Genomic DNA, 18,708 nt, shown 5'->3' with positions numbered 1-18,708 from the left:
CGACGTGCCACTTGACCTTCTGAGAGCAGTTTGTTCATGGCCTCTGGCAGCAGCCACGGATGCTGGACCCCGAGGACTGGAGGGCAGCTGGGCTGGGGTGCACGCTCTGCCTTCAGCCCCGCTCCTGGCACACTCCCTCCTCGCAGGAGCAGGGCTGGGGAGCAGAGCCATGCTGGTTGCCAAAAGCTCCTCCAGGAGCAGCAAATCCAGCTGGGATAATGCTGCTCACTCTCGGCCCTGGGGCAGGGAGTGGACCTGCGTGGAGGCATCACCATGGAGTGTTTGCAAAATCAAGGTCCCTGAGCTTTCTCAGGCTTTTATATCCCTGGGACTGTTGAATTTGCACTTGGGCCCCTGGCTGGTGATTTTGCCCTCTGACTCCCACCTGCACCGTTTTTTTTTGGTGCCACGTGCTGAAAAGGCAAGTTGTTCAAATGCTTTACAACCCTTCAGTACGGAGGGCACCTCAGAAATTCCAGGAATCTCTTTCTGAGGGCTTTGGTTTGCAAAGGACAACTTTCATCCCTTGGATGGTGTAAAACATGTTGTCACAGCTCTGCCTGGCAGGAGGCAGGTACCTATACACCTATTTACCAGGCAGATACCCTGATATGTATTTACCACACTTATCTCCCGCCCATAGCAGCTCAGGGGGTGTCTGTGCTGCTTTCCGGAGGGACTGTGGCCTTTGTGTGGGGTGGTGAATCCTGAGCTGTCCTGCTGGGCTGTCCCAAAACTGAGCCTGCAGCTCACAAGAGGGCCGTGCCTGGCGTCATGCTGGTCGTGGGTGGCCTGTGCTACTGGAAGTCACAGCAGTGGGACAGGAGACAAAGGTGTTTATTTTCTTGCCATGAAGTGATGCTAATTCTGCTGTGCACTCCCACCTCAGCATCCTGACAGTCGGAATAAACACCACTAATCCCACTGCTGTCCAGCCCAGCTGGGGTTGGACTCTGGCATGTACCTAAAACAAACAAGGACATCATTTAGCAATTGAACAAATGCCTTTTGGCAGCCCTTCACCTTCCCAAACCCTCAGAAGAAGTGCAGCAGATCCCTTCAAATGCATTGTTTCCTTGAAACAAGGTATGACTCAGGCCCCTCACCATTGGTGAGTGGTATCCCCAGTACCCAAAATGTAGCTGGGATCCCCTGGTCTGTGTCCAGCCTCCCCAGCACGGGCAGCTGCAGCTGGGCACCCGCTGGGATGGGCTCGCTGTGCCAGGAGCTGGCATCTCATATCAGCCGTGCAAGCAAGTTTTGGATAGGTGCTGTTCAGAGGCACAGCGAGCAGGGACAAGGCAGTTCCCTGCATGGTCTGGGATGGGGGACTTCCCCTGCAGGCAGGTGCACAGGGCTGTCATTTGCTGATTAGTCCCTGTTTTATTAGTTCTGTTCCGTTAGAGCTGATGAGGGGCAGCTTTCAGTCAGTGCCATCTGTCCATCTTCATGTGGGGATCAGTAAAGCGCTGGGAAATGGGCCAGCACTGGGTGTCTACAGCCTCAAAAAATCACAGGGCTGTTTTTAGAGCAATCCTGTATTGCCGTGCCCAAAGCCACAGACAGTCCTGCACCCTTGGCTCTGCATCTCCTCATCATGCTGGGGTAGCATTTATATGAGGTAAAATTTTAAAAAAGCAAGGCTTTGATTCTTCTCCCTTATCTCATCATGGCCTGCAAGGAGCTCTGGTCCTTGCTGGGTCCTCTAGATGGCAATATTGGAAAGGACAGCAGTTGTCCATCACCACTGTGTCCCTGCAGATCCTGGCCATCAGGGCCCAGCCCACCCAGCTCCAGAGACCCTCCACTGCCCTGCAGGGCTCACCACACCTCAGGCACCATCCAGCTGGGTCCTTATCAGCACAAAGGAGAGGAGACCCTGTTGCAACACCGACTGCTCTGACACCCTGAGCCCCCCGCGGGAGCCACCACCTTCTCAAACCCCTGGGAGGATGGAGGTGCTCACAGACATCTCCCCTGTGCCTTGTTTTCCCCTTTAAGCCCAGATGCTTGATGGCCATTTTTTTCCATACTAAGCTTTCAGAATGAGGAGTTTAAATCCAGTGGCCACAAGCTGTCTGCAGGATGAGTTTTGGTGAGAGATGAGCTGTTGATGCAGCTCAGAGCTGGTTCAAACCCTTCCTCCAGCACTGAGCTCACAATGGCTCCTTCCCCCACGAGCTCCCCATGTCTCACAGGTGTGTGTCTCACATCACCTGGGTCAGTCCTGGCACTAGGCTTTGCTGGCATCTGCAGCCAATTTGTGGTCATCATGGCTGCCTGCACTGTTGCGAGAGGACTTGCTCTTGTCACAACTCAAAAAGAGTTTTTCTCACCAGGTGTGGGGAGTTTTATGGAGGAAACTTCTTGGTGAGGTGAAGAGAGGAGGTGGGGGTGGAAGTGCCTCTCAGATGCCAGTGGGCCCAAATATAATCTCACAACAGTAAATTGCAAAAACCACTTTTGGCCCCATGTGTCTGTGATTGGAGAATAATTGGAAGATGAGGCAAGTAATATGGAAATGGAGAAATGATGTCCTTGCTGACAACCCTAACAAAATCTGCCAAGCTGGTGAGGGAACCCAGGGACTGGGAGTGTTTGTGTACTCTCTGTGTCCAGTGCAGGCGCAGCAACACTGCCCAGCACAAACCCTGTGTGTGCCCCTGCTTTCCACCTCCCCCACTCAGCTGGGAGCAATGTGTGTCTCATTTATCCCAAAGGCACTTGCAGCACACCTGGTGCCTGCAGCCACACTAACCCCAGAGGCTGCTTTGCACCTTGCTGGCAGGGGCAGTGCTGGGGACGGTGGCTCCTGGAGCCCTGTCCCTGCCATGGCCAAGCAGGGAGTGGAACAGCAGCACAGTGGCTCTGGTGTCCCTGAGAGCTCCTAGACCTCAGATAAGAAGAAAAGCAAAGTCTCAGGATGCTGCAGGGGTGAGGTGTCAGGGTGAGGCTGTGACTGGAGAGCTCAACCAGGGAAAGCAGAATTCCAGCCTGTCACCACTCAGTGCTGCTGGAGGTCTGCTCTCAGAGCAGTGTTTGGGGACCAGGGGCTCTGGAGCATGTTCCTTTGGGCCTTGCAGTCCTTAAACAGCCCCTCTCGGTGCTTTTCCTACCTCCAGCCCTCACAGTCCCTGCTCTTGGAACCTGGGTCAGAGGCTACAAATCTCTTAATGAGTGCAGGAGTCCTGAAAGGTTCAGGATTCTGGGGTAGCAAATCTGTTGTCCAATATTTAGACATGTGTATACACAAAAGGATTGGATCTTTATTAATTGTCCTTTTGTAGGAAATTCCACCAGCTGTCCTCCTCCCAGGGGTGCCAGGGATGCTCCAGCCCCAAGGAGCCCATATATGGTTGCAATCTCCCAAGCCTGCGTGTTCCACAATAGTGTGGTCATGGCTACTTTTAAGGGTATGTGTGAACATTGCTCCCTTTCCTGTGTGCATAAGCTCCCAGGAATGTGGAAAAAGATAAAAAATGTGCATAAATTCAAGCTGTCAGTTCTGTACAGCGTGTCAGCCCTTCCACCTGCAGCAGCCAGGGCAGTTATGCCAGCCTACCCACACGGGTGCTGTGCTGGGCAGGGCAGGCACTGCAGGGCAAAGGATGCTTTGAGAATAGCAAAGCACCAACTGGCTGAGCATGGAAACACTTGGCAATGTAAATGTGCCTGGGCTGAGACAGCAGCAAAGATTTTTTTCTCTTGCCCTTCCTCCTCTCAGTGCCGGTCTGAACCAAAATGTACCTTTCCTGGGGAGCAGCCCCAGGAGTATGACCTTGAAACCAGCTAAGGACAGCAGGTCTCCACATCCTCACAGCATCCTCATTCCCTGCAGTGCCTTGAAGTATCTCCTCTGCACCCTTTGATGATGGATGGCTGAATCTGCTCTTCTGTGATGCAGCTCACTCTTAGAATTCCCAGAGGTACAAGAGAAAAGAGAACAAGAGATGCAGCATTGGTTGCTTTTCCCTTTTCTCAGGTAGTTAATATTAATCACTGGTGCTTTGGATATGTTATGTGAATTCTCCCAGGTTCTGAAGCTTTTGACATCTGCAATAAGAGAGGATTGGAAATGTCTGTGTATCTGAGTGACAGATGGGCCAGGTTTAATACAAATTTCTTCCTTTCTCCATGTACTCTACCATTAGTTTTTAGCTTTGAAATAGCCCTGAACATCCTAAAGCTCTTTAGCTGAATAATCTTTGAGTGGTCTGAGGTCACTATTTGCACTGGTGTCCATTTCTCAAAGTTCAAAATCAAGGATTCCTCTGACAGGGCAGCTCAGGTGACACAGTTCTGAAAATGCACAGGGTATGTCTGGATTATGTGTTCCACCCTGGGACCCCAGACCTGTGTCTGCTGCTCACACAAAATGTAAATTCTTACAAAAGGCAAACAAATTTGCCTTGTGATTGGTTTCTGCTCTGCATGGGCTGGAGCTCTGTTGCTGAGATATTTGCTGTAGATAAAATACCCCAGTTCTAGTCAGATGCCTAAGAGGGCTCAGGGCTATTGTCCTGCTAGAGAGAAGCCAGGCCTGTGGTACTGTGACATTCCTAAACTCAGCCCCATCAGAGACTTGTTGCTTCAGCTGCAATCTGTGCTCGATGACAGAGCTGATAATAGACTGATGGTGCTCGTGACAAGGGTGTAGGGGTTGAGTGAAAAAACTCCCTGGAAAAAATGGATCATCCTGGCTTTACAGATATTCAGGCTGAGATTCCAGAGCTGGCATTTGGTCTCGGCAGTGCTGGCAAGACTGAATTCCATTGCTCTGGGGAGAAGAGCCCAGCTGGGCCAGGCAGTCCTGCCTGGCTGCTGGAGCAGTTCTGTGCAGAGCTGGCTGGGCTGTCCCGGGAGCAGGGGCAAAACTTCTGCTGTGGATACACCACCGTCAGAGAAGGATGCACTGGCTCCTCAGGCTGGGAAAAGGAGCATCCACTGGCCTCCCCAGGAGTGAATCTGGCTCAGGACACTGGGTGGAGATGATGGTGTTGCTGGAAGCCCTGGAGCACCACGAGCAGCACAGTTAATACCTGCACTCCGTGGCCACCGAGCCTCTGATGCAGCGGAACGAGTAAAGCTGCGGTGTAAATATTTATAGCCAGTTACCAGGTTTCATATTTGGCCAATCCCTCCGTCCCTCCTGGCTCCTACCACTGGGTGTTTGTGGCTCTGGGTTGCCAAGGACACTGCAGGGAGCCAGGGGCAGTGCCCAGGGCTCTGAGTGACCCTTCCTGCAGCCAGAGCTGCTTCTGGCTCTGCTGCCACATCACAGCAGCACCCACTGCACCCACCTGCACCCGCACCCAGCCAGCAGCGGGGCGGGGGACACGAGGCGCTGACCAGCCCCCCAGATGGCAGCATTTTTCCCTGACCAGCTCAGGTTTGCGTGAGGGAGGTGCAAAGGGAACGTGAAGCACCCAGCGCCTTTTTTATCTTGGGACATGCCTCTGTCACCCCTCATGGCATGGGGGTTGTTTTAAAAATCAAAATCTAAGTAGTCTGAGCACAATTTTCATGTTCTTCCTCAGATACCGAATATCTAATGCCAAATATTTTTCCCTGCTGTTGGTTCAGTTTCTTCTTCTGTTCCCAACTCTCACTTTAGCTGCTGAGGGAAAAAAAAAATCCCAATCTGCTTTTACTGAAGAGATTTATTTCAGTTTGGAAGTGGCAGGAAGACACCTTCTCTGTAGCCATGCATATGTGAGATCTTTCTCTTGGGTCTCTGAGTTTGACTTCAAATCATCATTAAGTTACTTTTCTTCAGCAGAACTCAGCAAAAAAATGAGTTCTGTCATTTTTACTTAAGAGATGATTCCAGAAAATTTGGTTCAAACCAAAGGCAACACACCCATGCTCCCTTTGTGCCAGCTAAACGAAGCCAGTTGAAAATCCTATCTGACTGGAAAGAGAACAAAAGTCCAGCACAGACAAATCTCCTTCCCAGCTGGGTATCAAGTCTAAAATCTTTTGTTGGAGAAAGCTGCCTGACAGCTATTTACTGCAGCTCCTTCAACACACTGAGCTCAGGAAATTGCACTCATAATTTCCTTAGTGCCAAATTGTTTGTAATTTTCCCATGACCATTTCTTTTTTTGTTTGTGAAACAAAGCCTCTGGAAATCTTGCACAAATTTACTTTTTGCCTAAGTATGAAGCTAACATGAAGTATATAGTTTAATGGGATACCATTCCCTTGATTTCTTTGGCATAGAGAATAAAACCTTGTTTGTGACTAATTTTCCTGTCAATAGTCTTATAATTTTAATACAATCTGTTTTTTCAGCAAAGGCAAAATTGATCTGATACAGAAATTCAAAATGCTCATTTAGCCAGTGCTTTTGGACACAAGGAGAAAGCAGAAAAAGTGGAAAGGTGTGACCTGGTTTTTCCACATCATCATCAGTGCAGGTCTGAGCAGTACAATTCCCAGTGCCATTATGTAAAAGAAAAAAGACTTTGCTTTCTGCAGAGGCACTTGGGTGTGGTGAGCTGGGCTGGTGTTCTGTTCCAGCCCTGGGACAGAGCTCATCCACAGCCTTGGACAAGTGGCTGCTTTCTCCACTTTGCTCCTGGTGTAACCCTGGGCACCACAAGGGTTGTTTAGGTTGGTACCTTGGAGCACACCAAATTTACCTTCTGCACAGATTCAGATGCTAACTATGCCAACTATGACACTAAATATGATTTTCACTGGCATTAATTGTGAGTCACAGAAAATCACTATGTGGGAGCCAGCAGAGCATTTGTTAAGACTCCCCAGCTCGAGGCTTTGCATCCAGAGAGACAGGGACATGCTGGTGGCAGGCGCTGGAGGGGCTGGGGTGTGACTCTGCATCCCATCCCACGGACTGCAAGATGCTGTGGCAGCACAGGAGGTTTGTGTGAGTCTATTGCAGTGGTTCCATGTCTCCAGCTCTGCTTTGGATCCAGAATCTTCTCCATGGGGTAATTCTGAGTCTGAAAGCTTGTTCTCTTACTACCTGCCTGTTGTTGCAAAGCCTGCATTTTAAACTTTCACGTATCTTTGCCTCCCTAGGAGGGGAGCAAAAAACGCTTTTATGTCTTTGTGTGCACACAGGAACCTGAGGCACGTAGAGCAAACCCCTCCATCGTGGTCATGCTGGCAGGTGAACAAACCAGGGACTGCAGGCACTGAGCACCACTGCTCCTTTCTGGAGGTGTCCACTGCATTCCCAGCAGCCCTGGAGCCAGGCAGGCATTGCCTGAGGGCTGATGTTGTCACCCTGCCCAAGTCAAGTTAGCAGTTTGTACCATGATGGGGCATATAATTTTGGTGCCCTGAGCTGCAGCAAATACTGTGAGCCCCAGCCCATTCTGTGCCTGTTGTCTCTCATCTTCATAGAATGATCTAATCCAATTGTTTGTGTTTCTTCATGGTCCTCAGCTTTTTAATTTATTTGATTTCAGCTGCAGACTCAGGCAAAATGAAATTTGTCATGGTTTGAAAACTTCCTCTGCTATTAAAACATGTATTTTACTTATGTTAGTCTGCGGGTACCTTGAATTATCTTTTTCTTAGACTAAAATGTAAAGCCAAAATTAATAAAGAAGCTTAATTTTGGTTTGATGCCTGGAAGCCATCTTTTTAAATCTGGAACATGAAACTCCTGGTGAGTCTCACACTAAGGAAAAAGATCAACGTTAGGGTAATTATGTATGGTAAAATAAAGATACACGTGTCTATAATATGTATCATCACAAATCCCTTTACTCTGTTTGAAGGAAAACCTTATATTATATTGCTATTTCTTTACCTCATTGCTATTAGAAAGCTTTGTTAAATCTCTCTCAGTAGGTATCCACCCAGGAATTGATAACTGATAAGGACCAAGAGCCAAACCTCGTCTGAAATTTTATCTGTTTGACATATGCAAATACTCAAATATTAGGTGGATTCCTGTTATTGTTTAATGTCTGGCCAAGGTGTTTGCTGGAAGGGCCAAAGTCTGGAAACACTTAAACTGTGCCCTGGCAGTTGTTGAAGTCAATGGAAATTTACTTCACTACAGCGGAGGGTGGCTGAAAAGTTCTAGAGATAGCAGTAGTTGTGCAGGAGCAAAGCTGGTTTTTTGGCCAGGCTGCTCCCCACACTGCAGTTTGTGGGCTCTGCTCAGGTTTGCACAGACCATGAGGTTGGTGAGTGGAGCTGCAGGGGCAGAGCTGGGCACCCCCAGGGCTGCCCTGTCCCAGGGATGTGGACCCAGGTGGGGCCACAAGCTGCCTGCTGCTCCCACATCCCTGCTTGTGATCCAGCAGGAAAAACACCAGGACCCAGCACATGAATGTGGATGGAAATGCTGAAGTTCAAACAAGCACAGAGCAGAAAACCTCAAGCCCTACCCTTGGCAGAAAACCTGGTGTGTTTGAATAGCCCCTTGCAGGCTGCAGATAAATAGCTGTGCCTGCTGCCAAAATTCCTTGAAAACTTAAATTGCTGCTGGAAAGACAGTTGGAAACCTTAGTTTCTCTTGCCTTTCCCAAATGCGGCCTTGCTACAGTCAACAGATGGGTCCATTCCTGCAGGGCTCTGGTGCATCATCTTTTATAAATGGGAGTCACCTTTGTAATTTTCCATGCACAGAAGGAGCAACTTGTTCTGGGAGAAGCATTTTGGACTCTGCCAAAGGACACCAAGAGGGCTGACACGGCTGCTCCTCTTAATCTGATAGATGAGCCATCCCTGCAGCTGCTTTTTAAAGGTGGGAACAATCTTTAGCTAGATCCCTTCTCCATGTGCAGATTCTGGTGTCACTCAGGAAAATCTGAGTAGCAGTGATGTCACAACACAGCCGCTGTAATTACTCATGGGCTTATTCACTAGCAGGCTCTCAGCAGGTGATTGTCCAGCTTTTGGAAATCTCCTTTGATCTGTTGATCCAGGTTTGCTGATGGTATCTTAGGGCTATGCTACAGAAATATTTTGACACTAAATTGGGGAAAGCTGAGTAGTCTTGTGCATGTCACCTAATACAATCATAATCCTTTTTTTTGGTGGCTTGCTGTTTTACCCACTAAATTAAAAGAATCATGGAATCATAAAGGCTGGAAAAAGCTTATCTCGAGTCCCACCATTAACCCAGCACTGCCAATCCCAGCTCTAAACCATGTTTCTAAGCACCACATCTACATGATTTTTGAACTCTCCCAGGGACAGTGGTTCCACCACTTTCCTGGGCAGCGTGTTCCAATGTTTGCCCACCCTTTGCATGGAGAAATATTTCCTAATATCCAGTCTAAACCTCCAGTGGTGCAACTTTTGGCCAGAACAAATTGGTCCTTTTCTGGTTTGCTTAGCCAGTGATGAAGAAGAATCCACTGATGCTCCTCAGCAATTTCACCCTCACTCCCTTGCATGTGTATGATTTCCAAACCACACTGATAGGAAGATTTGCAGCAGGATCACAGAGATGTCTGTGTTTTGGCAGCCTGGCTGCTCCCACTGGGGATCCCAGCCCACGGTGTGTGGCCAACAGGTTGTGATGGTCTCCTGTGCATCAGTTTGGAAAGCAGGGTGTTATGTATTTAGACTCCACGGAAAAGGCTTTGCATCACTGATGTTTTAACCACACCGTTCCAAACCTTCCATAACCCCTCCCTTACATACTCCCAGAGAGGAATGACTCTGAAGCATTTCAGCTTTTCCATTACTTCGCCTGCCTGGAGACTTTGTGCTGATGGCTGTGAGGTAATTAGCTGGTGTCAGGTGAGTTGCAGCTGCCTGCAGGGCTGAGGCTCCATCTAGCCAGCAGTTATCCCCCAGGGCAGCAGAATGGTGGGATGACTGAGGGTGTGGAGACTGATGGATCTCTTTCTCTATTTCTTTTCTTCTTTTTCCTCTCTCTCAGATCCCTTGCAATGACTCACTGCGAGGCAAGGTGTGCACCTGGGGCTGAAAACAGACTTTGGAAAAGTCAGAGGACAGATTGAGGAGGGAGCCACCACAGAGACCTCAGGGGACCAGCTTTCCAACAAGATAGTTCTCCTTTCAGCTGGGAGGCCCTGTGTGAGCCACAGATGCTTTATATTCCAGGGGAAAATGAGCCCATCCAAAGCAGGATGGATGACTTCTACCCACTCAGGGACATAGATGTCACAGGAGCAGCCAGCCTGCGTGGCTGCCTCTGCTGGGAAGGCTTCCTGCTCTCAGAGGCTGGTGAAAGCAGGTGGCTGTGTGGTGAAAGGAGGATGGAGCCTGTCAGTTAGGGAATTAACAGGGCAGTGACCCTGGGGAGTCAGTGTGGATAGGGAGTCAAGAGGGTTTGTGATGGTACCTTAAGCCCAAAATAGCTGCATCCCTCAGACTGCAACTTGGAATGGGGAAGAGTCCTTCCCAGCTGCTTTGGGCTGTTGGGAGGGGAAAAGAGCCTTTCCCAGCCTTTCCCAGCTGCTCTGCACGAGGGGAATAGTGACTGGTAATTGCTTTAAGGAGCCGGATTGTTGATTATTTTCACCTGCAGCTGAGGGAAGGGCTGAGTGGTTCCCTGGGAGAGGAGGGCTCTGGAGGGTTTGCGTGTGGAGATTGTCTCTGCTGGTGTGAAGAGCTGCTGTGGCTCTCTGTGGCCATGGGGTCCCACCTCGGGCAGGTGAGTGGGGCAGCTCTATCTCACACAGGGTGATTGTCACCGCTGTCAGCCCTGACTAGGGGACACCATGGATAGGACGTGTCACACCCAGCCCCAGCCTGGCATGTGGGAAGCAGGGCAGACAAACCCACCCATGAGGCACGTGAAAGGCATCCTGCATGGACCCAAGGTGCACTGGCTTCCTTCCCCTGCCAAAACCGGGCCCCACGGTGGGGAAGGGTTTCCACCTCTGTGGCTGCAGAGGGATTTTATGGAATCAGCACAAGACCCAAAGGATGAATCAAAACACATCTTCTTCTACACTGGTGCAGATGATCCCTGAGGTGAGCCCTTGGCTTTGGGGGTGTCCTGCCCATAGGGTTTCTTGGAGAGCATTTGGCAGTAGAGCAGCCTCCCCACACCCTTTGCAAGCTCCACCATCTCCAAATAAAGTTTCCTAGCAGATAGATTTGAGTGAGTAATTCAACCAACTCAGTTTTAAGTGCTTCTGCTTATAGTTCATTTTGTTTGGATAACTAGTCAAGGATATGTTGGATCATTGGAGTCCTTCTTTTTTAGATTTATATCCTGTGTTTGCCAAAAATCAATTTGCAGGGTAATTGATTATCTTCCTTAGCAAACACTGGTGGTAGGAGGGGATTGACTCAGAGTTGACTCAGTCCTTTGCAATGAGTTGTGTCATTCTTGCACTTTATTCTTGTTTAATCTGATGCTTTGGCAGAGATTTTTATAGTGCTCTACTGTATCTGTAATGTGGCAGTGCCCCAGTGCCTGTTCCTTGACTCTGGTTTTGTGCTGATGAGCACAAGCTTTGGAGGGCTTAAATTCTTCTCTGTCAGGTATACTGGTCATTTTAAGGTCTGATTTAAAGTCTGGTCCTGCACACACTCACTTTCTGGCAGGAGTAGCCACACTGGAGATGGGGTAAAGCACTTGCTCTGTGCCACGTGCCTTTGCAGACCTTTATTTTGCTTTTTTTTCTGGATGTGGCATGGTGCACATGAGACTGGGTAGTGAATCCAACAGGGATCTAAAGGATGCAGCAATTGCAGGATGAGGCCTGGAGTTGCAATCCAATGAGAGCAATGAATTGCTCAAACAACAGCCTGCTCTGCTGCAACCAGTGAGAGCCACATTAAATAGATGAATTTATTATTTAGCTGCTACTCTATTAAGCTGACAGACATGCTGCCTAGGAGTTGCTTTTGATGGTAGCTGGTATTTAAGATTTGGCCATGAAATATCTAGTTTGTGTTGTATGTGGAAAGCATCTAACATTTAAATAATGATTATAAAGTACCTAATACTTTAAATAAATATTAAATAAGAGGCTCCAGATAGCAGACATTCCCTGCAGAAATGGGATGCTTGTTACACTGCAGGTGCCTGTTGTGCAACACCAGGCTTATCTTTGTATCCTCACACTCTACACCTCTGGTTTCTCATGGACTCTTGCCTTGATTTGTCTAACTGGGAATGCTCTGTTTGAATATCCCACCCTTGATGGGTCTCACCTCTGCAATTTCTTGTGAATCCTGGAGCTCTGCAGCTGCAGACACGTAACAGACCTCACACCTAAGGGGCAGGGGGGTTCTGTTAATGTTCTTGTAGGTCTGATGGTTGGTTACAGCCACTAGAGAAAAGCTCTCATAATGGTGAGTAAGTTATATGCTTGCTGGGAGAGCTGTTGGAAAAATGAGCTGGAAATGGGTATTTGGATTCCTTTGAAAATCAAGTGTAAACTCCAGTCCATAGTGATAAATGATGTTGGTGTTTCACATCTGTGTTTTATGCATGCTTGAAGTTGTTCTTGGCAAGTGGTGGCGGTCTGAGCCTTGAACCTCAGGGCAGCCCAGTGTTCTTGTCCCTGCTAGGGGTGTTGCTAATGTGGATGATGCAGTACTGCAGGAATCTGTGGGACTTACCTGTTGAATGAACAGAGACACAGAAAAATATGAATGTTTTTATAAAGAGTGTGTGTTTGCTCTTGCACAATGTTTTTGTTTTACTAACAAAGTGAAGTTCCTTGGCCCGAGTGTAATGATCTGCTTTCCAGGGATACTGGTGCTGTGTCCAGCACACCTACCAGCTCCCCTGCTGTTAGTCAGCAGCTCTGTGGTGGCTCTCCAAGGCACCACAAAGCCTGTTTGTAGAGCAAGAGCTGCAACACAAGCACATCTCGTTGAAAAACAAATTTAGTTTCTTGCTGGGTCATGTGTCCAATAGCAGAAGAACAGAAGAAAGTGGGATCAACTCAGAAGAATATAAAAAGAATAAGGGATGTAGAAAGGGAGAAAAGAAAACAACTGTGAGCGTTGTGATATTTTTCTGGTGGGGTGCAGCACAGGCAGGCAGGTTTATTTAAAATAGGAATGAATTGCTACCTGACAGTACTTTTTTTCATGTCTGCTTTGAAGAAAATGCTCCTCTTTTGGCATTTTTTTTTCTGTGCTCTCTTCAGCTGGGTCCCCTCCCTCCCTGCAGACTTCTCACTTGAAATACGTCCCTGCAGTTTGTTTTGTGTCCTGCAAACTCTGTCTGTAAACCTGAAGGTGATGTATAACTGAGCTTCCAGGAAAGCCTTTAGCATTGAGAGAGGGTTGTTTGGACAGGACAGGCGAGGCATCCTCCTGCAAAGATTTTGTGCCTCATTTTCCTTGTCTGGGGGTGCAGCTGCTGGCACTTCTTGGGGCAGCGGGGCTGTTCCCAGCCTGCAGCATCCCCCGGTTCCCATGACAGCGCTGTGCTGTTGTGGGGAGCTCGGAACCTCTCTGCTGGCAAAGTGCCATCGCTGGTTGGGGTTTTCCCCGCACGGATGGTGCAGTGACCCTGGGAGGAGCTCCCCACCTCCAGCTGCTCCCCGGGCAGGATCGGTGCTCTGGGTTGGACTAACTTTTTTTTTTTTTTTTTTTGCCGTGCACCTCCCTGCTATAAGCGTGGAAGCCGCGTCTCTCCCGCCGGACACCCCAGCGCAGCCCGGGACCAAAGCGCTGCCGTGGCCGCCCCGCAGCGCTCGGTGCATCCCTCCGTGCATCCCTCCCCTCGTCCGGCGGCCGCCTCGCTGCACTCCCGGGCTCTCCGGCAGGCAGTAAGCGCATGCCTCCCTCTCTGCCTCTCGAGCATCGTCTCGCCGAGCAGGGCAGGAGCGTTTCAGCATCCCACGCTTCGCAGATCTTTGGATTTCAGGGCTGGTGCTGGTCTTTTCTCCGCCTTGTGACTGCTCTGCCGGAGAAGGGTTTGTGGGAGCAGGGATGGGGAGTGGGAAGCCTGTGGGTGTGTAATGTACTTCTGGAACACTTCAGCAGGCAATTTCGCCATAGTTCGCTGAGTTAACCTCAGAAACGGCTTGTTTTATGGGTTGTTTGTTTTGGAAATGGAATTTATCTACATTCTTGCTTCTGATTTCTCTTGCACCCTCTTTTTCTGAGATGCATATTGCCTCCTGGAAGGTGGTTGCTTTGAACACTGGGGTATAAATGCAACTTTTCTCTTTGCTTCCAAGTTGAACTGGTGCTTAGGGAGCATTTGCAGTGGTACTGAGTTGTGTAAGAGCTGCCAGCTCCGTGCTTTCCTGGGCAGGTGATCAGATGTGCCTCTCTGAGGCTTTTAAAGAGAGCTGGGGAGGAAATAACTAAAGCAGAGGCTGTTTTGTGGGCTCTCAGGTGATGTGAGGAGCAATCCTGGGAGCAGGCTGGCAGTAACACAACTGGGGAATATGGGAATGCAAGCTTTTACCTAATAATTATCACACTTTCCTCTTTCTGTATTATGGAATATCAGGCAGATGCAGAGTTCCTGCAGCTGCACCCATGTGAATGCAAACACCTTTAGCTTTGTACAAATGCTGCACCCCTGTATCAATATAGATTTGGGAAGTCACTTGCATGAGTGAAGTTGTATTTGTCCATGTGTTTGCAAGCTGGGTGTTTCTGTCATTAACCTTTTCTTTAGTAATTGGTCAAAAGATAAGTAAATGCATGAGACTCTGGTGCAGTTCATGTTGTGTAAGCAGGAGCCCATCTGTGGTTGAGAATGGGATGTGACTATTTTTTAAACCACTGAAATCTAGCATGTGAAACGGGGAAAACTATAAAAAAGAATCCACCTACCAAATAGCCTTTTACCCTGTTTTGAGAGGAAGAGTGTTTTTTAGAAACAACAACAAAAAAACTTCCGAAAGGAAACTGATTAAATTCTTACGCCATGATGTACAAAGCAAATAGCTGATCGAGCAACCAAATATGGATTTGAAACTTCAACTTTCTTTTGTAATGATAAAAGCACCCACATACTTCAGTGACAACACCCTTTTCTTTTTACCGAAGAGAGCATTCTTGAACACATACCAGTTCCTAATTTTTCCTCAAGGAGCTCAGTATATAAAAATTCCTTCTTGACTAAGACCTAAAAGAAAAATGTGGGTAGGTGTTTCAGAGCTGGCACCACAAGTGCAAAAAACCCCAAACCCCTCCAGATCTCAGTGCAGCAGTAAGCCCATTGCTCAGATTTTGGACTGTGGCTCTGAGGAAGGAGTTCGGGGCTGGGATTTTACAGCTGGTTTCTGATGTGCACTGAGGAATTTTGGCTGGGGAGGGTTTTTAGGATTGGGCCCTTGAATTGATTCTAACAGAAGTTATTCCCTGCTGTGAGCAGTGGCTTATCTCCCTGTATGCTGGTTTAATTCTCTGCTTGGATGTAAACAATGGCAGCTGTTCAAAAGTGGGCAATGTTTAGGGTACTCAAACAGTTGAAAATAAACACTCTCCTGCCCATCTTGGCTGGCCTTTATTTTGGAAGCAGCCTTTCCATCGAGCTGTGAATGGAAAATCCAGATATATGGTAGGAAGCAGCGAGGGGAGCCCAGTCAGGTCCCTGCTCATGTCTGTGGATAGGGGAGTGATGCTGGAGGATGCCCTTCATCTGTAATCTAAATCCTTATTGCATGAATGTGCCTTGCAGTCCACACCCACTGCACTAGGATGTAACAAAAGCTTTAAGGAACTGACCTCCTTGCCCCCAAGAAGCAACTTACTTCCTTTTGTATCACAGAATAGTTTGGTTGGAAGGGACCTTTAAAGGCCAGCTAGTCCATAGGGACATCTTCAACTAGGCCAGGCTGCTCAGAGCCTGGCCTTGAACACTTCCAGGGATGGGGCATCTATCACCTCTCTGGGCAGTCTGTGCCAGTGCTTTACTGTTTTTTCCAGTGTAAAAATCTTCTTCCTTGTATCTAGTCTAAATCTAACCTGTTCCAGTTGAAAACATTTGCCCTTGTCCTGTTGCAGCAGGCCCTGATAAAAAGTTTGCTCCCATCTTCTTTGTGAGCCCCCTTGAAGTACTGAAATACAAAACTGTAATAAGACTTTCCCAGAGCCTTCCCTTCCCCAGGCTGAGCAATCCCAGCTCTCCCAGCCTGTCTCCAAAGGAGAGCTGCTCCATCCCTCAGAGCACATCATCCCTGTCTCCTCTGGACTCGCTCCACGTCCTTCCTTGTGCTGGACGGGCGAGGCCTCACAAAATGGAGCAGAGAGGCAGATGTAAGCCAGGAATAATACTGTCCCCTCAGCAGTAGCCTGTGTGAATTTTGTTCTTTTAAGTTTATTCACCAGCCAGTGGAAGCACTGGGGGGTTTAGGTAGAAAATTCCTCTGATCTTTGCTGATGGGACAAGGATCACACAAGTCTGTGTTTAGCATTTCCATTTTGTGATGCTGCTTAGCCCTGAAGTCCCAGTGGCATTAAATGCACCAAGAAAAGCCTCACCACCAGCAATGTGCAAAGTTGGCCCAGGCTTTTGATTGGTTTTGATTTGATTGCTCCTAAATCAGAGCAGCTCCCTGGAGAGCCATGGGCAGGCTCTGGTGCCAGGCTTCCACAGGGGTCACAGGGAGATGCAGATGTGTGGAGAGCTGAGCCAAGCCATCCATGCCTGCCTGTCACCCTCGTGGTCCCCAGCCACTGTCACCTTGTGCTATGCTGGTAGGAGAACAAAGATAGCAAAACTGAGATTTCGGATTCAATTCTTTACCTTCAGTAGGGTGGACTCACTTTCGCTTGAAAAGATAATGAAAATCATGTATATGCAATAAACCTTCCCAGAACTGACCTGTGATTTCTTATAAAAATACATTGTAAGTCAAAATACTACAGTTTGATTCATTGAGATCTCTTTTATTTCACTTCTCTGTTATAGAAATGCAGACAGGGAAAGTAACAAGGCAGAAATGTCTGAGATCAGTCATTTCATGTCTGATTTTGGCAGAGGGAGTGTGGGAGGAAGAAAGAGATCTCATATTTCACTTAGATACTCTGTTTGGAGAGGAGTTTTAAGCAGATGGCTCTTGAGACTCTGTGACTCTAAAGAATTAAATGCTATTTAGATAAATGCATGTTTCCACTCCTGCAGTGTGGTTTTGGAAGGACTGTGCCATATATTCTGGCTTCAGTCCTTTTGTCCTTGGGTTCACTAAAACCCCTGTTTGCAGCCATTTGGCTGAGTGTAGGACCAAAGACCTGGGGCTTCCCTGGAGTTCAGAAACAGGACATAGCCCAGCTTGTTCCTCTCCCCAGAGTGCTTTAACTGGGACTTTCTGTAGCTGAGCAGCCCAGAGCCAGCTCTGGGAATATCACCCCAGCTGGTTTCTGCAGGAATGAACTGGAACCAAGGGGCTGAAGCTGGTGTGTGATGAGCATTTCTCTCTATGAAACCTCCCCAGGTCTTTAGGCAAAACTCTCCTACCAGAAATGGCTCATTTTGCTGCTCTGAGTACTTCCTGCAAAGGCTTTGCTGTGCTCTGAGGTGCTGTTGGAAAGCCACAGAAAAGCCCTCGATGCCCTCCCTGCAGCACACACTGAGGCAGGAGCTGGCCCTCGATGCTTCCAGGGTGATTCAGGCATGTGTAGTGCCAAAAATGCTGCCAGAGCAAATTCCTCCTCTCAGAGCAGGAGAACATGGCATTTCTGTGGGACAAAGGGATAGATGGGTCAATGGATGGATGCTCCCTCTTCTGCTTCTCCAGCTTTTTAATCTCCATCAGAATAGATGGGAAATAGGGTCTGTGTCCAGTGGCAAGATAGGGCTAAAATTACATTTAAAGCTTTGGAGAAAATCAAAGTAGGACAAGAATTGCATTATAGCCATGCTGGAATTGTAGAGACAGGCTTGGAAGCACTCTTTTAAAAAAAGGCTGAGCTAGAGTTCCCTGGAAGAAGTTGGGGAGCCAGGGCAGGGTTCCTGGTAGTTCCTGGAGCTGCAATCCAGGGTGGAAGGGCAGCTATTTTGCTGTGTCCCTGACTGGAAACTTTCGGGCAGAGTGACAATTTTGGTTTGGATGCTGTTACAGAGTTGCATTATTTTTGTAAATAAGAAATTCAAACCCTCTTGACTTTGGACTGATGTTTTCAGAAGACCCACTTGTTCCACAGATGTTCCTCATCTCTTTTCTGTCCCTTGAGGTGACCCCAGTGATTGGTGTTGTTTGGATGCATCCCTTTTGCAGAGCTGTCTGTGGTGTGAGCTGGCAGCCAAGGGTCAGAACTGTGAGGGATTGAAGGTGGTGGGACACAGCTGCATTTGTGATCTGTTGGGGTCAAATACAGAATGCCACTTGTCACCCAGACATCTAATGGAGAACAGGGGGAAACTATTCCAGCTGGGAAGAATCACTGCAGGGCAGCTTTTTGGCTTCCTCATTTCTAATTCCTTTCCACCCCTGGAAAGGGGACATGAGCAGAGTGGAAAAGAGGAGACTAAAATCTGCCTCACAGATTTATGATGCTTTGACATGTGAGGGAGCTTCAAATCAAATACTGGCTGGCTCCAGTGGTGTCTGTCTGCTGAAATGATGGGTTTAAAATACTCCTGTTCACAAGGAATTGTGTGTGCTCCACGTGCCAAGGGATTCCTGCAGGGAGGCACAGTTGGTGCAGGGATCTATAATGCACCTATTTTGCTTCAAGGTCCCTTCAGCACTGCAGCAGCTGTCCCAGAGTGTGAGGGCTCTTGTGTTACACCAGCTCTCAGCTGCAGAGGAGTTCAGAGCTTCTGGCAGAGCAAGAATTGCTCTTGCTGTTTTGCTTAGAGCAAAAAATCCA

At 48.3% G+C, this 18,708-nt stretch overlaps 1 protein-coding gene and 1 long non-coding RNA gene across 6 annotated transcripts in view; one reads left to right on the top strand and one right to left on the bottom strand.

Moving 5' to 3' along the window:
* Positions 1–8,475: 8,475 nt before the first annotated feature.
* Positions 8,476–18,708, top strand: part of FHL1 (four and a half LIM domains 1) — a 34,431-nt gene continuing 24,198 nt past the window's right edge. Inside the window, exon 1 of one of the 5 annotated variants that reach the window (XM_068204695.1) lies at positions 8,476–8,731. In XM_068204695.1, the coding sequence (XP_068060796.1) occupies positions 8,581–8,731 (151 nt within the window). In that variant the 5' untranslated portion in view covers positions 8,476–8,580. Of the gene's footprint in view, positions 8,732–10,554; positions 10,616–13,718; positions 13,851–18,708 lie in introns of those variants that run through there. The other 4 variants (XM_068204696.1, XM_068204699.1, XM_068204701.1 and 1 more) reach the window with 4 other exon arrangements.
* LOC137482424 (uncharacterized) lies at positions 8,559–10,081 on the bottom strand. Its single transcript, XR_011004054.1, has 2 exons — positions 9,637–10,081; positions 8,559–9,043 (listed from the first exon to the last, which is right to left on the bottom strand). It is a non-coding gene; the product is annotated as an uncharacterized lncRNA (long non-coding RNA).

This window comes from Anomalospiza imberbis, chromosome 14 (assembly GCF_031753505.1).
Source record: "Anomalospiza imberbis isolate Cuckoo-Finch-1a 21T00152 chromosome 14, ASM3175350v1, whole genome shotgun sequence".
NCBI classification, from domain to species: Eukaryota; Metazoa; Chordata; class Aves; order Passeriformes; family Viduidae; genus Anomalospiza; species Anomalospiza imberbis.
The sequence above is the reverse complement of the archived record's forward strand: the minus strand, read 5'-3'. Positions and strand labels throughout refer to the sequence as shown.